This window comes from Talpa occidentalis, unplaced genomic scaffold, assembly GCF_014898055.3.
Source record: "Talpa occidentalis isolate TD23 unplaced genomic scaffold, MPIMG_talOcc4v2.1 talOcc4.16, whole genome shotgun sequence".
Taxonomy (NCBI): domain Eukaryota; kingdom Metazoa; phylum Chordata; class Mammalia; order Eulipotyphla; family Talpidae; genus Talpa; species Talpa occidentalis.
The window spans coordinates 65324912-65345728 of record NW_023601653.1 but is presented as its reverse complement, the minus strand read 5'-3'; the positions used below and the strand labels follow the sequence as shown (position 1 = coordinate 65345728).

At 35.2% G+C, this 20817-nt stretch overlaps 1 protein-coding gene across 2 annotated transcripts; it reads right to left on the bottom strand.

The window, feature by feature from the left end:
• Nucleotides 1-558: 558 nt before the first annotated feature.
• LOC119248345 (NKG2-A/NKG2-B type II integral membrane protein-like) lies at nucleotides 559-13564 on the bottom strand. Of its 2 annotated transcripts, none has more exons than XM_054696451.1 (6): nucleotides 13365-13564; nucleotides 12894-12983; nucleotides 12352-12405; nucleotides 11685-11836; nucleotides 8564-8667; nucleotides 559-702 (listed from the first exon to the last, which is right to left on the bottom strand). In XM_054696451.1, exons 1-6 carry the CDS (start codon nucleotides 13549-13551, stop codon nucleotides 615-617), a joined length of 675 nt encoding a protein of 224 aa, XP_054552426.1. In that variant the 5' UTR covers nucleotides 13552-13564; the 3' UTR covers nucleotides 559-614. The 2 variants fall into 2 exon arrangements, with proteins under 2 accessions (XP_054552426.1, XP_037371194.1); XM_037515297.1 differs by lacking the exon at nucleotides 559-702 and adding an exon at nucleotides 7653-8314.
• Between the last annotated feature and the right edge of the window lie 7253 nt (nucleotides 13565-20817).

Sequence of the window (20817 nt, the reverse complement as noted above, 5' to 3'; positions counted from 1 at the left end):
TCTTGTACAATGTTTGTTTATTTTTAAGCATTTTGTATACTTTTAAATTCAAAATGGCATTTTATAGAAGCTATCTCATCTTGATTTCTGTTAACATTAAAACCTTTTATATTAAATCAAAGTATGTAGATGAGAAATTACCTTTGACCTTCATGATGGAATGAATTCATGCAAGAGTCTAATTTTAATGATGGACCTAAATACAAAAAATATATAGAATTATATCTGTATTGATTATGAATTACAAAAATAAACTCTTCTTGTTATGATCTGGTGAAATTTCAAGTTAAATGGCATTGATTTACAAATCTAATTATGCAGATTTTATGTAATTGAGTAATTCTCAACTGGAAAGAATTTAAATATTTTGAGAAATTCACAAAATATTTCATTTTCTCCTTGTGTTTGACCTGAATTATTCAAATAAATATACCAAAGTTTTCTTTGATTTGATTGCATATGAACTGTATATCAATTGCCTCACATCTAACCTCATTATCTTCTACTAAAAGACATGGACCAGCAGAGAGAGAGGAGAGGAGCAACACATACCTTCTGTTGGCTAAGAAGCTGTGCATCCTTGAGTGAAGGAGGAGACACCTCCACACTGATTTTCACAAGGACTGGCCCACAGAGCATCCTACCAGCAATTCAAGAGGGTTCCCTCTTCTCCACATCCTCACCAGCACGTGTTGTTCTGATCTGTGATCACAAACACTATTTGTGATCTTGAGAACTGACTGCCCTGTGAAGTTTCAGAGTGGAGCAAGAGTGGAAACAGTAGATTTCTCAGGAATGTGTCACTAGCAGTTTGAACAGGACTCCTCATCACACACCTGCAGCCTGTAGGAGAGGATGGGTTTATAGTTGTCATTTACCTTTTCCATTTTCAAATGCCTCTGAAATATATCAGGGACCAAAGACTTGAACACCCATGCTTGTAACTTGTTTCCACAGAAGTCACAAATGCTTAACACTTAGGCCTTGTTAAGACTATCTTAGATATTTAAATTCTACTATAAAGCAAGATTCATAAATCTTGACATTATCTACTTTCCCGCTATACTCTTATATCATTTATAATGGGAAAAATTGATATCATTATTCCATTACCAATAGGTATCTAATGATGTTTGTCACTAATATTCCAAAATATCACTACATTTTCAAATTTTCTATAACTATAACACAAATCAATACCAACTTATCTTCTCAACATTTCTTTCCTAGTCTGAAAATTTCTGCATTCAATTTTATTCTTTATAAAAAAGCTATTTAGATTTCCACTGATAAAAAAAATATTAAACCATACAATCATTCCAGTGACTGAAATATTACCACCATTCATTCATTCATCCATCCTCCAATTATAATTGTTGTTTTTTTAAGATTTATTTTTATTTATTTATACAAGCACTGGGTACAGTCAGAAGTGTGGGAGGGTGAGAGAATTCACCAGAGCCAGAGCGGGGAGCAGAACAGGCAGACTGAAGTAACTGCTGAGGGGAGCAGCGGGTGCTGCAGAGGCTGCGGGCAGCTTCGCAACCCAGCCCTCAACCGCTGTGCCACCGGGGAGGCCACATTTGTAATTGTTTTTTAATAGGAATATTTGTTGTGAATGATAAAAACTAAAGTGTACTTTTGTAAGGGAATTACAAAGGTAACTTTCAAAAATCTCATGGAAGCAAAAATTGGGGAGAGAAGAAAAAAATAGACTTTTGAACCACAGATTGAAGACACATGACAAAATGATCATTATTACAGAAATGCAAATCAAAGACCACAAGGAGATACCACCTCATACCTGTGAGAGCCCTCTATATTAAAAATCAGTCAGAAACAATTGCTGGTGAGAAAGAAATCTACGGTCAAAGAATATAAAGCCTCAAAAATTACTCAAAATATTGAGTAACTATAATTTACTCTTTATGATATATATAGAAATAGTCATACAGGGATGTGTGTATGCATAAACGTGTGTATGAACATATGCATGTATATATAATTTGTGACTTTCTAGCTGTAAGACTATCCAGTGACCTAAGAAAGGTGGATGAATGGGAACTCAATCAGAAGCAAAGAATACTCTTTTCAGGTTAAGTCTCAGAGATACCACACTATCACAGCAGTGGCCTGAGTTCCATCCCCAGCCAAGGAGCTGACCCACATGGCACAGCATAATTCTCCATTCTCGCCCTCTGCTCCCCTCAGCAGTATGTTTCAATGGATCCACCTGTTCTGCTCCCCACTCTGTCTCAAGTGAATCCTCTTGTCCCTACTCCTCTGTCTTATACCCCAGTTTTTGCATGCATAAATATCAAAACAAATATTTTTAAGTTTTTATTTTTATTCATTTATGTACTTTTTACTGAACTTAATGTATTTCAATAATTATTTTCCAAAAAAACCCAGGTGATGGAACTGAAGCATAGGTTTTCAGGAAAAATAAATGTGATTTGTGAGTGCTTACGTGGCCAGAATTGCTTTTCTTACTTTTTTAAAGATTTATTTATGTATACAAGAACTGGGGTACAGGCAAGAAGTGTGGGAGGGTAAGGGATTTCACCAGAGACAGAGTGGGGAACAGAACAGGCAAACTGACCAAAATACACTGCTGAGGGGAGCAGCGGGGGAGACAGGAGAGGTCTGCTTCACCATGTGGGTATCTCCCTGGGTCTGGATCAAACCTGCACTGCAGAGGCTGTGGACAGCTTCACAGTGCTGTGCTCAACCAGCTGCGCCACAAGGGAGGCCCTGCTTTTCTTAATTTTTGTTGTGGGGAGCAGATCAGTTTGAGGCTTATGGTGGGGTGGGGGAGAGGGAGGAGTGAAAGAATTCACCAGAGATAGAGGGAGAAGAGAAAAGGTTTTCACAGGCTTTGTAATTTGGGGGCCAGTTTGCACCAATTATCTGCTGAGATGTCTGGTGACCGGCATTGGACTTGGTCACAGAAACATGTCCTGGTCTCTGCTTTCTGCGTTCCTAGAACTGAGCTGGTTTTTTGATCATGATGGTTGGTTTTATGGCCTTTCTGGTCATGGTGGTGGGTTTTATTGGCTTTGTCCCCAAGGCCGACTTACACATCTCCTTAGCTATTCAAGTCTCCCAGACCTGACTGCTGGGGCAGGAATGGGAGTTTAGTTCTTAATTTCACTAAATTATATCTGAATGTTCTCCAAGTGTTTTTCAAATAATTTGCAGATAACTGTAAATTATATTTATAAGATACTCTTTTCATCATATTTTATAAGAAAGGAATGTGAGCCAGAAAAGTCATGTAATGAAGTCACAGGGTTATAGGGTGCAGTTAGAGTTACATTCGAATGATCTGGTTTCATTATTCATGTCCTAAACTTTTTAAAATTACATTTTGCATTTATTTTCTTATATCATTGTTCATTTTTGAACTGTATTTGCTTTCTCCCTTCAGGTGTAGTCCATGTAGTTCTCCCAGCACCACAACACACTTGGGCCCTTGCTATGGTCTCTGTGCTCTTCCCACCCCAGTTGTGACCCCTCTGCCTCTCCCCACACTCTGTGCCTCTGGTCTATGCCCAGACTTCATATCACCCTCATTCCTCCCCATTTGTATGGTGATCCAGGTCCCTGGTGAGAGCACCTGTATGTCTGTGATAGCACACAAGGCAACCTCATGAGTATTTTTAGCACAGAGGAAAAAATTACCTTGATGGAAAATGAAGGAACTACTATTTTCCCCCATTATCCATTTTTTTTTCCTTTTAAAATGCATCTTCCTCACAAAATATATTGACAAAACCATTCCTATGGCTATTGTAGTAGATAAGATTATTTTTCAGTGTGTCCACATCCTCCCCTCTGAACACCATGAGTGGATAGAGAATCAATGAGTGTTTAACTATATGATTTATCTTGACAATACCATGTGAGTGGGAAGGTGACAGCCTGAGTCCTGAGCCCAGACAGGCGTAGCACATTTCTGCTTGTCCCTCAGACAGCTGCTACTCTCTGCTGTGAGAAGCTTATGTACCTGGAAGCTCAGTGCTCAGAGAGCAAAATACATTTCAACAAACAAAATCTGAGCTGACTCTGTGGTCTGAATTCAAGCCTATACCTACCAGCTTGTATCAACTGAAACAGTCAAACCACAAGTGGGTGAATGAGACATAAACACTTATTTTTAAATGTCAGTGCAATCTTGGGCCGTTTACTACACAATTTCAGCAATTAGCTGCAGTTATAACTTATAAATTATATAAAATGGATCATGATTAATTATATATTGTCTATGTACTTTTATGGGGAATATATAGAATATGCTAAATTTAAAGAAATGAAGGTATATAAAATATTAATTTATTTTGCAAATAGTAATCAGCTCAGTCATCACTTCTGGTTGTAATATAATTCAGGCATAAATATTTCTGCATCATTGTCAAATTATGAAATGTTTCCTGAATTTTTTCAATAACTAGCTGCGTGACCATGTAAATGTTCTCAGCTCTTTAAATGTTTTTGCTAATAAATATTTTTTGTTTCCCATGAAAGTGTTTTTCTAAGTATGGTAATAAAAGTGGTAGAGATGGGTGAGAGAGAATTTAATAAAATAAGGTAACTTTTTAAATACCTAAATTTCAACAGGGAAAAAAAAATGAATAACCAAAAAGACACTGATTATTCTGTGTCATTTAAAGACTGTGTTACAGTGGTTCTAAATTCTCCTCAGAATAGTCCCATTTGATTCATACTGATGGATTTTCCCCCGATAATTTTTCAAAATACTAACTGGTGGTTTTACATTTTTCTGTTCCTTATTCATTTTGTTTGATTGTAGCCCCCCCAAATTCTCTTTCTTCTTCTCTCCATCTTTTCTGTATGGACATCTACTCTCAGCCATAATAAGCATGGTATATTTGGCACATTGGCATACTCAACACCTATTCAAAATAATGAAACACTTTAAAAGATGCAAATACTACCTGTGTCTATCACTACCTAACATGAATCTAATCCTGATAATGTTTCACTTGGACAGATTCAGAAGATATATACTGGTTCCATTTGTTACAGGCAGGGAACCCCCAAATTGGTTGTTTAAAACAGGTTCTGCCATCCATGCATAAAGAAAAAATATACTCTAAAGCATAAACATTCTATACAAAAGAACTTTAATACAATTAGTATGCAATAAAGAGAAGAGAAAGAATATAGTTTCAAATCAAGCACTCAAAGTTACCCAATCCCTTGAAGCTAAGTGCCTACCCAACAGGGTGGCACAAAGCATGGCTGTTGAGACCCAAAAGCCTGCCACGATCCGCCCCTAGTGTGGGCACCACAGGAAAGGAGCAGAAGGGGCCATGCAAGTCTGGATGGAAAAGAACAAAGCCAAAATCAAAGTAAAGCCTGCCATTGTTAGCTCCCCATGGTCTCTCACCCACATGTGTACAAGTATGCACATCCTTCTACATGCTCAAGTCCCTGGTACAAGTCCAAGGCCAAACTTTTTCACATGTCTCTCTGCTCCATGTGCAGGCTCCAGGGCTTCTTGCTCTCTCCTGCCTTGTACCAGTCTTCTGTTCAGTTTCTCCTCCCTGCCCAGCTCTTCTCTTCTTAAGGTGGGGCAGGGAACCTGGAACCTCCCGTTTCCCTACGTATTACCCTGTTACACATTCTCCAAGGGAGTGGTAGAACCAGAAGTTTTTTTTTTTTTTTTTAAGATTTATTTAAAAAACGAGTTATTTACAATAACTCGTGTGTAGGCCAGAGGTATGAGGGGTGAGAAGATTCACCAAAGACAGTGGGGAGCAGAACCACTGAAATACAGATCTACTGAAATACACTGCTGAGGGGAGCAGCAAGCCAGATAGGAGAGGTCTGCTGTGCCATGTTGGTGGCTCCCTGGCCAGGTATCGAACTCGTGCTGCAGTGGCTAGCAATAGCTTCATAGGTTGCATAAACCTCTTGTGTCACCAGGGAAGCCCGGAGAACCAGAAGTTTCTTATAGAGCAACTTTGTGGTTGTGGCATGATAACTTGAGTACCAATTAATAAATTATTACTCTCAACTCCAAATCTGTATTTTATTGTTCTATCTGAGATAACACAGCTAAATCCTTTAATCTTTCCCCCCCCAGGCAAATAACATTTTTATTAATTAACTGCCTCACACATTTCTATGATCTTTTTTCTCCCACGTTTTTTGATCCTCTCTTCAAATGCTTTGATCCTCTCTCTATTTTTTTATAATAAATTTTATGTTTATATTCCCCATACAATAGCAACCCCCTTATTTTGACCCCAATCCCTCCCCTCCCGCCCCCTACACCCCATAGAGTGTCTCTGGTTCATAGTTTTTTGTTGATTTTGATATTCACTTTCTTATAGTTATTCATTTTCCTGGTCCCTTATTTAAGTTTTCTAGATTCCTGCTATGAGTGAGACCATCCGGTATTTTTCTTTTTCTTTCTGGCTTATTTCGCTGAGCATGATCCCTTCCAGTGCCATCCATGTTGCTGCAAATTGCATGTGTTTATCTTTTTTGAATGCTAAGTAATATTCCATGGTGTATTTGTACCACATCTTCTTGATCCAGTCATCTATTTTTGGGCATTTGGGTTGTTTCCAAAGCTTAGCTATTGTAAATAGTGCTGCTATAAACATAGGGGTTCAGGTGTTCTTTGGAATTGATGTTTCTGTGTCCTTTGGGTAAATACCAAGGAGTGGAATTGCTGGATCATATGGAAGCTCTATGTTTAGTAGGTCCAGAAATCTCCACACAGCTCTCCATAGTGGTTGGACCAGTTTGCCCTCCCACCAACAGTGCAGAAGAGTTCCTTTTTCTCCACACCCTCGCCAACATTTGTTGTTGCTAGTTTTTTTAATATGTGCCATTCTCACTGGTGTAAGATGGTATCTCATGGTAGTTTTGATTTGCATTTCCCTGATTACAAGTGTTGTTGAACATTAAGAGACAATAACAAAAACAAAGAGAAACTCCACCAACTAGGAGGACATTTTTGCACACAACACTAATGATAAAGGACTGATCACAAAAATCTGCAAAGAGCTGATGAGACTCAACAACAACAAAGAAAATAATCCAGTCAAAAAATGGGCAGAAGAGCTAAAAAGAAACTTCTCTGAAGAGGAAATGTAAATCCTTTAATCTTTTCTCCCTTGCAGCACACATGATGTTAGGTTTTGCTGTAATGGACACTGGGGAGATACTGCAGGGAAGGGGCTCATTTTTCCTGACTTCCAGGGGTTGGCTTTAGTGGCTAAGATGCAACTGTCCATCCAGTTTTCGTGGTTAATCTGTCTCAGTATCTTTTTTTTTTTTTTTTAAGATTTATTTAAGTATGCATTCAAGAACTAGGGTGTAGACCAGAGGTGCGGGCGTAGAGAGGATTCACCAGAGAGAGTGGGTAGCAGAACAGGTGGATTGACCAAAATACACTGCTGAGGGGAACAGTAGGTGAGACAGGAGAGGTCTGCTGTGCCATGTGGGTTGCTCCTGGCTGAGGGATGGAGCTCTTGCTGCAGTGGCTGGCAATAGCTTGATAGTGCTGTTTTTAACCCCCACACCACCAGGGAGGCCCTGTCACAATTTCTTGCCTTCCAACCTCTGCCTCTGGATACTCTGGCAAGGAGTGTTTCTGCTCCACAGACCAGCCTGAGATCTGTCCTCACCAAATAGTTAATCATTCTTTACATCAAACTTTCTCTGATTCAAGTCTTCTGACTTGTCTATGACTTAAACACTTTGCTTCAAGGGCTAGAAAATTAAGTAATGAGAAAATAGGAGTGGGATTATTTACCTTTGCACACTTGGAAATAACACTTCTTGACATTAGAATTCATAATTTATATATGGTTTATTTTAATATAAAACAAAAAGAGGTGTGATATGTACCTGAGAGTATATCTTCATAAATAATAGTCTCTAATGCCAAGGGCAAAGCTCAGTAAACTATTAAGTTTAAGTGGTTATTATGTTTCAATGTGGATTCATCCTTCATAACAGATGCACCATTTGGTTTATTGATGTTGTTAATGGGGGAGGCTGTACCTGTTTGGGAACAAGGGGATGTGGGAAATAGCTGCACTATTTTATTGTGAATCAACAATGTTTTAAAGATGATATCTTAATACGAAATTCTAAGAAAATAACCAAAAGCTAGAAATGATAAGTGGCATTTTCCCAAATTTTGGTAGGACTATGTGACTGATGCTTACAAATATAAAGTTTTGTTTCTAGACAGGATTCAAAAGACACATTTTTCACGAGAAAATTTAAAAATGGACAATTTTTATCCTTCTCTGAAGATTGTGAAATCCTGCAATGTAGAAAATAACATAAAATTATCCATACATGTAATGTTAATTAATATTCATTATTAGTTAATATTTTGGTGACTAAAAACAATGTATTTGGGTTAATAATTATATCTAACTCTGAATATTTCCAATATAAGTTTTTATTGGAACCATTTAAGTAATTATGTTTATAGTCAATAGCATATTATTTTTACTACGATGATCATTCCCTTTAAGGCATCCAAGATGATATTTCTCAAAAAACTTACATTTTGGAAGAGAAAGCTGAGCCCGTTGGCCACACCTGTGTATTATTATAGGATCTGTAGGCAAGGTCAATCCATGAGAAAACAAAAAGGGAGCTCAAAATTTTCTATGAGAAAACATAAATGTGAACAACTTGTCAGAAATTCTATAAAACTGTGGAAGACTGGAAAGATATTATGAGCCGCTAAACATAGCTGACATATAGAATTGAATAATTAAGTATATGAAACATGTGAATCTCTAAGCAAGCATGTTGTACTTGTAGAAAACAGAGTTCAAAGGTGAAATAAAAGCAAAATGTCTTAGAAAATACCTTACACTGAATGATAGTAAATTGACAATTTATAAAACAGTTTTCTTAGAAGTAAGCAGGGCTTAGAGAAAAGGCATATCTTTGTCACATATCACTGATTTGTAATTACCTGATTCATTTCATTTAATCTTAAAAATCATGATATATTGTCTCCTTGATGTATGGTAAAAAAAAAAGTTCACTTTTTAAAAAAAATGCGTGATCTGAATTTTTGGAAATTTCCATACTGGGCTCCATAGAGCTCGACCAGTCTACGTTTGCACCAAAAGCTAATTGATTTGCCATATGATGCAGAAATTCTACTCCTAGATATCTACCCAAAGAAAACAAAACAGTAATTTGAAGGATGTATTCACTCCTGTGTTCATCACAGCGCTGTTTATAATAGTCAATTCCTGAAAACAACCCAATTGCCACAAAGAGGTGAGTGGAGAAGGAAGTGAAATAGATCTATAATGTTCTAAAAAATGATATCTTAATATAAAATTCTAAGAAAATAACCAAAAGCTATAATAAAAGATAAACTCTTGCCATTCAGAACATGAATGGGGGTGAGATTATACTAAGCAAATTACATCAGAAGGAGAAAGGAAGGAAATGGTTTCACTTACAATAAAAAGCAAGAAAAATTCTAAAAGCTAGGGATAAAAAGGAAATACTCATGCAAATATCTGGAACACACAGAGAAACACTGAAAAGTTACTAATATAAAATAATAGAAACTTATTGTAATATAGACAGTGTTTAAAGTATGGGATTGGCTTAAAATAGACTAACCAGATAATAAAATAGATTAGAAAGTGCACAAGTATATGAACATATACATGACATGAAAGTTTCAACAAAGATGCAGACTCATTAAGTGAAGAAAACAACATCTTTCCAATCAATGCTGTGGAAATAGCTGGCTTTCATTGGGAAAAATGACAAATAAATGATGATAATTTTATCCATACTTTATACTATATATAAAAATGTGCTCAACAGTTTGTACAGATAACATTAAACTTCAAGAATATATATTATAAAAAAAAATGACAAGTCCTTGGCTTAGACAGAATTTTTAGATACACACCAAAAAAAGATCCATAAAAGAACATACTGATGATATGTGTAGTTAATCAAAATAAAATATTTCTGCTCTTTCTTTTTTTTTTAAAGATTTATTTATTAATTTATGCAAGCACTGGGTACAGTCAGAAGTGCCAGAGGGTGAGAAAATTCACCAGAGCCAGAGTGGGGAGCAGAACAGGGAGACTGACGAAGTACACTGCTGAGGGGAGCAATGGGTGGCAGAAGAGGTCTGCGGGCCATGTGGGACCCTCGCCAGTGGTGGGGATCGAACCAGAGCTGCAGAGGCTGTGGGCAGCTTCGCAACCCAGCACTCAACCGCTGCGGGTTGCACTCAACTGCTGCGCCACCAGGAAGGCCCTATTTCTGCTCTTTCAAAGGAAAGGAAAAATCACAAGAGTTGGAGAAAATATTTGCAAATGATAAATCTCAAAAAGAGAGAGAGAGAGAGAGAGAGAGAGAGAGAGAGAGAGAGAGACTTGTTTCCAGGACATATAAAGAACTCAAAATGCAAAACTGATACATTAAGAGATTCTGGTCACTAAACAGTAAAGCAAAACTGTTAAGTCACAGTCAAGAAAATGTTCCTTATAGCTCACAAGATAAAAAGAGATCATGTCTATAATATAACAAGAGCTCTAGGCAGGAAATTACAGACACCATGTAGGAGAGAAGGGCAAACAGCACTTCACAGAATAATTCAGTACTGAATAGAACAGAAAAATGTGTTCAGTTTAATAGTAATCAGGAAAATGTCAATTAATGTCATAATGATACTGTTAAGTAAGCATCAGACATGATATTAAAAGTCCTAAAAGTACAAAGTTGTGCATCAAGGGGCCATTAAGTAAAATGTATACTGTCACAACATTTTTTAAACCTAGGATAATTTAATAAAATAACAAACACCCATATTTATGAACCAGAAAAATCAATTGGTGTATTTGATACAACTTAAAATATTTATATATAGATACAATTATAATTATATTTACAGATTATTGTAGTATAATAGATATAGCACATTATCAAAATATAATGTTTTATATACTACATATTTATACATAATAGGCACATTATTGCAAATGCAATGTAATATGTAGGAACAGGTCATAAAGGAGGATTTTTATGAAACAATTATTCATAACACCCACAATTAAATTTCTGAGTAGAATAGAATAAAAGTGTATATGATAGCAGTGATAATTAACAAGTTGCAGATAAATGCAAAATTATAGATTAACTGTTAATATCAAATCAGCATGAAAAGAAACACACAAAATGAATTTTTCCATTTATATAATGCTCAACATAGCAAGGATGATTCCTAAGCTAGCAAAGTGGTTAGTGAACAGAGAGAAGTGAATGGAGTGCATTCAGGGGGACTGCTGGGTTGGGAACTTCAATTTAATTTGTAATTACCTGGGTTTAGTTCATTAAGTTAATCTGCAAATTCATCATATATTTAGTTTCCTTGATGTGTGGTAAAATTGAATAGCAAAGTTTATTACAAACAACATCTATAGAAACTTGGTTTTGTACAAAAAACTAGAATTGAAAATTATCAAATGTTCATTCACAGCATGAAATAGAAAAGCAATATGAAGTCAAATCAGCAGAATTATCAACAGGATTTTAAATAAAACAACATATATACACACAAGTATCGATGCAATCAATAAGTTAATCTTGACTAAAATAATCTTTCAATAAAATATTTGAAAGATTTAAAATCTTACCATTTCCTCCTGATTTTCTGGGTAGAGCAGATGAGAGTTGTTAGAAGCACAGGCTGTTATGCTGTCATTCCAGGTTTTTTTTTCATTGCTGATATAGTAGCAGTTGTTGAAAATTGTTAACAACTCCTTTGGACAAGGGCTACAATGGTATGCTGTGGAAAGATTATGAATTATTATCAAAATGCAATTTTAATTTTTAATAAAAATCTTTAAAATTTGCATGGTCTTCGACATATATATGCATATTGTAACATAGTTATGCATCCTCACAGTTGGTACATATGACAAAAGACACACACTAACTCAGAGAAAAGTCAAAGCCTCTCTCCTAAGATATGGGTTTACACAAAGCAAACACACAAGCAAAACTATCTACTTTCTACATGTTTCAAATATCTAGTATCAAAATATCATGTATCAAAATACTGTTTTGGAATAGAAATATTATTTATTGCACTTATAGCAGTAGGACATTGGAACTAATTGACAACAATGACTAAGGTCATTTTAAATGACTATTTCTGTATTATTGTACAACATAAACATTTTAATAATCTTTACTCTTATTATGCAAATTTTTAATGATTTTTTTACATTTATACCTTATCTAAGGTAGAGATAAAATATAAACTATATTAATATCAGAACTTTGAAAATCACTATATACCTTTTGGGATCATTGTGTCTTGGGATGAATTGTTCAGCTTTTGTTTTTCAGTAACTGGAAAAAACAACAACAAAGTAATCCTTATAAATATTAAAGTTGATCTAAGGAAATTATAATACTTTTTATTTTTTTAGTTTGAAATTTGACTTAAATTAGAATGAGCTGCAGTGCAATTGATTTTACCAGGAAAGCAATAGTATATTGAACATTTGGATTAAGCTATTTCAGAAGCCAACGAGGTGAAATTATATTATCTCTTGGTTTATACTTGGTTTAACAAAGCTCCAGAATTAATTTGTATTTCTCAAAAAGGTCTTTCCATATCCTGAAGCGTTTTGAATTACAAAATTGCAATATGTAAAAAAAGTTCTCTATGCTCATTGTTACTTATACTATTGACAAATTTTGAATAAACTTTCCACATTAGGTCTAAATAATCATATTAAAATGAGAGTTCTATTATTTAATATTATGAAATCTGTAGAGTGACTGATAATCATTAAGTGAAAGGTTTTCTTATAATCTTTCCAAAATTTACTCACTAATAATCACTGCTACAATACTATCTATCAAGACAAAGCAAATAATTCCCAGGATCCCAGCAATGAGCTTCTCCGGTGGTGATGGTAAGCCTGCAAGGACAGAAATGGAAACACTTGAGAAAGCAGAGATGAAGACAGTTGCTCAGACAGTTTACAGACAAGAGAATGCACATCCACAAGGAATCACATATATAAACATGGATACCAGTCCTATGCCCCCCATTGTAATCTTTCTCCCAGCATACACTGTTGTGTTTACAGTATATGTAATGACCATGAGTAGTTACTCAATAACAACAATGCCTGGATAAAATTAGTCTTTACATTTCACATTAGAATCCTGAATTCCAACTTCAAATTCTGATCTCACAAATGCAAGATAAATGAGCTTCTTTCCTTTGCATACCCCCACCCCTGCGCTCCATTGTCCATCCCTGAGCAGTTATACTGTATGTCTATTAAGCATTTTACCTTTGCAATGGTATGTTTTATCATTCTCCTGAAGATCCTGAGAAGCATTTTGAAAGTCAAATTCTGCATAAGTTATTTCTTGCTGGGTTACCGAAATGGAGCTTTCAGTTCCCAAAGGTTTCTTTCGCTGTCTTTTTAAATTCTTTGCATGCTTCAGTTCTGCATAGGTTACACCTTGGTTATTCATCTTTGCAGCTTGAGTGGAGAATAAATTGCATTTGGTGAGAAGATGCTTGGTGTTGTCAATATGGGCGGAGTGTGGGCTGAGTACTCCTATCAAATTCAAACAATGTGAAGGCTGTTTTTAATCTCCTCACAGATTTAAACATGAGTTTTAGGGCAGAATAAGTAGTTTTTAAGATGATATTCTATGTTTGATATATTATTTTTGATTGGAGAAATATAAGACAAAAATCTAGTTTTTTTTAAAAAAAATAAACAAATTCACATGTGGAACTTTCCTGCACTAAATTACCATTATTTAGTGACTTAAGATGATTTGTTAGAAGTAGATGAGGTTTTAGCAAATGATATTTTATCTGGAATTATTGTGAAGTTATAAGAAATCAGTAAAAATTTAAGGAAATCTTTTGTACATTGAAAAATATTACATAAAACACTGCCTTTACTCAAATTGTAAATAATTTGAGAACAAGGCATAAAAAGTTTTATTTAATTTCAAGTCTTATTTAAGTTTACAATTGTTTAATAGCTAAGATACAAAAGCATACAATGATACTTATGGGATAGCATTATTGGTTCAACCTTCCAAAAAGATCCTGTAACTCTCAGTCAGTGAAGGTCTCCTCAGTGGTGTAAACAATTGTATCAAATCACATCACATAATTTAGTCAATACTTTCTCTATCCAGTGGAATCTAGCATTGATTCTGGTTTTGAAATTTACAAAATATGATCTTTAAAAGTTGCTCCATTATCAGCAATTTAAGTTGCTGTTCTACCATGGGAATAAAAGCATGTAAGATAATACCTGAAAAACACCAAATGTTTAATCTAGCTTTTATAAGCTTTCAATAATATGTCAGTTTTACCACTTTTTTATCATTTGTTTATACTAGTTAGACGATGTAACATAATTTATTAGATAAAAGTCTTTTATACATAAAATTCTTACTGCAATTTTTTCAATATTTTTCAAAATCTTTATGTCTATAATTAATTTTAAATTGGCATTTTATGGAATCTACCTCAGCTTGATTTTTACAACTATCAAACTGTTTCTAATATGTGTAAGCATATGAGGAATACATTTGACCTTGACAATTAGATGAATTCACTTTAAGTCTATTATGAAAAATTGAACTGACTATAAAAAATGTGGACAGATACCTATATTAAGATTTCCAAAATAAATTGCTCCTTATCAGGCTTTAATTCACCCAACACACTTTAAATTCTATTGATTTGTAAACCCGAATATGCATGTGTGCTTGAACTTGACTTATTCCCCACTAGCAAGAATTTAAGTATTTTAAGCAATCATTTCACATACTTCACATTTATTCTTCTCACCCTGAATTATTCAAATGAAGATTCCAATATTGTCTGTTATTTGATTGTATCTTAATTGTACTTCTGTTGTAGAATATCTGACTTTTGCAATCTTTCACTAAATAAGATGGGTTAGGGAGGCACAGGATTGTAGCCAAACAGAGCAGTGCATCCTCCAGTGTGATCCAGGTCACTCCTTTTTTTTTTTTCCCCCCAGGTCACTCTTGTAAGCAAATAATATCTCTGTTTTTCACACACTGCCCAGTCAAGCTGCAAAATGAAGCAAGACTGGAAAAAAAAAGAGACTTTCTGTCACAGTGTCACAGTGGAGGATTAGGGGTGCTTTGCTGGTGGGGGTGGTGTGGTCTCATACATCTGAAGAGGTGTCAACCTGTACCCCTAAATCATATGCAGTGTTGTAAACCAATGTTACCTCAAAGAAATGATATAAACATATTTTTAAGTAAAGTGCAAATGGGAAATATTTACCCTGGGGCTTATTTGAAGACAACCTATCCCATCAAAAGCCTTTAGAGGAGACTTTTAGCTAATAGTATGTCAATTAGTTTGTCTATTTTCAAAAGCCTCAATTTTTTTTTTATTCTAAAAGATAACGTGGGACAACAGGCTTGATTATCCATGCTGTTAACTTAGTCCTTTTCAATCACAAACACTGAAATGCAAGTCTAAAGAGTATATTAGATTTTTAAATTCTACTTTTAGGCAAGTTTGATAAGTCTTACATGGTATCCTTCTTTTCCTTATGTCCTTATGTCATGATTATGATGCTGAAAAATGTCCGTTATAATCCCATTAACAGTAAACATTTAATGATATTTGTCACTATTTTATAAAAAAGCTGAAATTTCAAGTGTATTTTATTTATCACAAAGACCAATAAAAACCAAGCTATTCAATTTTTCTACACTACTTTTTCATTTTTCTACCTTCAGTTTAAAAAAAAAATCATTGCAGTGAACTCACTCATGAATTTTACTTGAATTAAAAGGAAAACATAGCAGCACAAAACTACCATATAAAATACCAATTGTTATAAGTACAATATTACCCCAAATATAAGAGCACTTAGGTTGTTTCCATAGTTTGCCTATTGTGGCTAGCGCAGTGATGGATATGGAAGTGCAAGTTTCCCTTCAAATTAGGGTTTTTATGTTCCTCAGGTAGATATGTAGGAGTGGAATTGGTGGATCATATGGTAGATGCATTTTTAATCATTTTAAAAACCTCCATACTGTCTTTTATGGGGGATGGATCCATCTACATTCCCACCAACCAACTACAAGTGTCTTTAATCTCCACACCCTCTCCAACACATGTAATTTCTAGTCTTTTTGATATGGGCTATTCTCACAGGTGTGAGATGATTTCTTATTGTGGTTTGGATTTGCATTTCCTTAATTTTTTATATGCTTATTGGAGATCTGTATTTCTTCTTTGGAGAATTGCCTATTCAGCTCTTCTACCCATTATTTGAGCTGGTTCTTTACTTTCTTTTTGTTGAGATGAATGGGCTCTTTGTATATCTTAGATACAAGCCTCTTGTGAAATGTATGATGTACAGATGTTCTCTCTCATTCAATTGGGTGTGTAATTTTTTTTTAAAGAATCATTTGTTTATTTATGCATTCAAGAGCTGGAGTGCAGGTCAGAGTTGTTGGGGTTGAAAGGATTCACCAGAGACAGAGTGGGGAGCAGAACAGGCAGATGTACTGAAACACACTGCTGAGGGGAGTAGTAGGCAAAACAGTAAGGTCTGTTGTTCCATGTGTGTCATTTCCCTGACCAAGGATAGAACTTGTGCTCCAGTGGTTGCGGACAGCTCCATAGTGCTGCTTCTTCATCCCTTCAGCCACCAGGGAGGCCCTGGTGTCTTTTGCTTTGAGCACAACTTATTTTGCTGTGTAGGAGCTTTTCAAGCTGATGTAGTCCCAGTTGTTTGTTTTCTTTTGTTTTCCTTATCTTGGAGATGATTTGTGAACACATTACTGAAGCTTACGTCATGAAATGTTTTCCCTGTTTTCCTCTACCTATTTATGCATTCGGGCCTTCAAGTATTTTATCCATATAGAGTTGACTGTTGAGTGTAATGTGAGATAGTGAAGCAGTTTCATCTTCTTTCATGCAGCTCTATATATTACTTTCCTCTGACCCCAAACATAGGAACCATTAAAAGCTATTTTGCCAAATTTTGAGATTCCTTTCAAAATGTTCTCAATTCCAAAAAGATAGTCATTATTTATGTCCAAAATAGAATACTGGGAGATGAGACTGGAAATCATGACCAATAAAACAAGAACAGTAAATGCAACTTTATTTCCATAGTGGGAATCATATTGGGTAAAAAAAAAAAAATGGTTCTCATGCAAGTTCTATGCAAGTTGCATAGCATGCAAGACTTTTGTCAAAGGTCTTCTTTAAAATGCATGTATCATTGACATGTAAGTTTGAGTTCATTAAATCACAAATATCTCTCAATGCCTGGCTAATATAGTTTATTGAAACAATGGAGATTTGATAGGTAAAGATGGAAAACAAAGTTTTAGAACTGGGTCCTCTAGGAAATCAGATATTTTTGGCTTGATGAGGACTCAAAACATGTAACATCACATGTAGCAAGAATTTAAATGGTCAAACTATCTTCTAATGATCTTCAACCATCCTATCATTTATTCCTCAGAGCCTCTCTGCTAGGGGATACAATTTTGTCATTTTGTCACAGATGGAAATTAAACATAAAGTTTAAGTAAAAATCAGTGAGATTTAGTGAACACTCATTTCAGAAAATGCTTTTCAAATACTTTTGCAAGTATTTTCAATAATCCTCATTAAGATGATGAGTTAGATACTACTTATATTTTATTGGAGAGGAATCTGAGCAGAAAAATTAAGTAACCAAGTTTAAAGGTTAATAGGGTGCAAATAGAAATTACACTGAAGTGATCTGGTTTCACTCTCCCTGTCCTTACATCTTATACCAAGCTGCTTGCTCCCCATTTGCACAGTGATTGAGGTCCCTGTGAGGCCATCAGTATGACAATCTTTACCACAAGACAATCTTGCAAGAATTTTTGGCACAGAGGAAACAACAGCATAAATGTGAATTTCAAAAGAATTATTTTTTTTCTATTTACCAATATTTCACCAATATTCTCGTGAAATATGAGAGAATATTCTTATGGCATGGTATTCTAATGGTAGATTAGATTATTTTCAGTGAAGGCACAATTCTTCCCTCTGAAAACTTTGAGAAGACAATACTTTAAAGACACTAATGATGGGTTTGGTTATGACAATATCATATGAGTGTGAAAGTGACAGCTTATGTGATCTGAGCCCACACATAAAAAGCACATTTCTGCTTGACCCACTGACAGTGATAATCTCTGCTGTGAGAAGGTCATGTACAAGGTTACTCAGTGCTCAGAAAATAAAAACATACATAAAAAAATCTGAGCTGAATCTGTTATATACCAAATCCTACAGTAACCAACAAAGTGGAATGCAAATTAATATTTCTTTTTAAATCAATGAAATCCTGGGTTGTTTATAACATACATTTAGTTACAATTAATATATAACATGAAATTATTTGCAAATATTCATATATTTTCTTTTTTGTATATAAGTGTATTTAGAGTAAATAAGGAAGGTCAATATTCAAAAAGAAAATTGTGTATGAATAATTCATTTGCAAATAATAATCCAATATTTGATTTCTCCCTTTTGTCATTAGATTATGTTAGAAATATATTTGAATCAGTATCTATTACTAAAGTTTTGCTAAAAATATCAATAACTATTTTGACACATAAATATTTTATCATGTTTACTTTTTTCATTACTTTACATCTTATTTCTTCATCAGTGTACACATTTTTTTTTTTTTTTTTTTTTGGTGGGACCCTCGCTGGCGGCCAGAGAACGAACCCGGCTGCAGAGAATGCGGGCAGCCTCAAAGCCCAGCGCTCAACTGCTGGGCCACCGGGGAGGCTCCAGTGTACAAAATTTAATAAAAGATGACCACTTCCAAAATATTTGAATTCTGATAGAGGGGAAAAATAGATATGTAAAAGAAAATACTAAAAGACACTGACTGTTACTCGTGAAAATACCAATTTCTAGCAAATATTAACATGACCCTTGATAATGTTGCTGTATAACAATTTCTAGATCTCTCTCTCTATATATAGAATAGAACAGAGATCTCTCTAGATAGATAGATAGATAGATAGATAGATAGATAGATAGATAGATAGATAGATAGACCTCCGTTCTATTCTCCAGGGATGTGGGATAAATCCAAACGATAGAGTGACTTTGTGATTTTTGCATAGAAAACTTGAATCAATTAACAATATATTACTTCTCTGCCTTGTTCTGCAATAATGGAGCTAGATCCTATAATCTTTCCCCCCGTGTCAGCACACATGATGTTAACTTTCACTGTAAAAGGCATGGGGAGATGCTGCAGGGAAGGGGCCCTTCTTCCAGGCGTCCTGGTGTTTCCTCTCCATGGGCTGACAAGGTGCAGCTGTCAGGGGCACATGCAGGAATCCCGCGGTGCTCACCAGCCAGCAAGCTTGTGTCCTCTGTGCCAATCACAGTCCTGCCCTCCAGCCTCCGCCTGTTGACATTCTGGCAGGGAGTCTCCTTCTCGCTAATTCCAACAGCAGTAATGTGAGGCCTTGAGTGAGGAACTGCTCTTTTCCAGGATCAACAAGTGAGCGCTCCATGAATTCATCTGCAGCCACATCCTCTTTCAGTGAAGCCTAAAAGTCTTCCTCAGAGAGAGCTGGGACCCAAGTGGTTCCTCTTTCGGGTACTCTTCCTTAGCCCTAAGGTGTACTTTGTAATTTTCGTTTTTTTTAATAAATTTTATTTTTATATTCCCCATACAATTACAATCCCCTTATTTTGACCCCAATCCCTTCCCTCTCCGCCCCCCACCCCCCATAGGGTGTCTCTAATTTTCTTTTATTCCCTTTCGGGAAGCTAGTCCCTACTTGGTGTTATTCTTTATATCAAACTTTCCCTGGTTTCTGTCTTCTCACTCATCAGGACACATTCATCTCCCTTCCTTGGGTTGTTGGATCCTGATTATTAACAACTTCAAAGGCTAGAGCCAATCAATTAACTTGAAAATAAGAGTGGAATAATTCACCTTATTGAACATATACAATAAGTTTTGATCATGATTTATAATTTAGACATGCTTTATTTTAATAAACAGTGGCAGATTTAGAGATGTGTAATATGTACCTATTTCATATTGTATATGAGTAATGATTTAAAAAAAAATACTGCAACACCAAGGTTGACACTTGAGGACTTCAGTGATTATTGTAAATCCATGTTGATTCATCCTCTGTAACAGATGCACCATTTTGGTTAGTGATGTTCTTCTGGGGGAAGAGGGGGGAAATAAGTCCCTAGAGGCACAAGGAGGTATGGTAATTGTCTATGTCATCCCCTTAATCATGTGGTAAACCTAAAACTGCTCTAAAAATAATCATTAGATAATAAAACACACAAAAATATCATGTGACTTTTGAAGAAACAAGAAACATGTTCTTAAGAGTTAGTGAGAATGGCATATACTAACTTTAGGTAAGCTCATGTACCCAGTGCTTACATATATTTTTTTGTTTGTTTCTGAACAGGATTCAGGAAAAAGCAGATTATCTTGAATATTGAAATATGCATATTTTTTGTCTTGCAATGATAATATTGTCAATCTGAAATATAGAATACAGTACATAATTAATCTTGGCAACATATAACAATTTTTTGAAGAATTAGCAATATTATTGATTACTCATTACATACTTAAAATCTGAATCTCCTGTTATTTCTCAATGGAAACAAATATTTGTTCACATATTGCTCAGATGAAATCCTTCAAGTCACAAAATAGAAGAGTT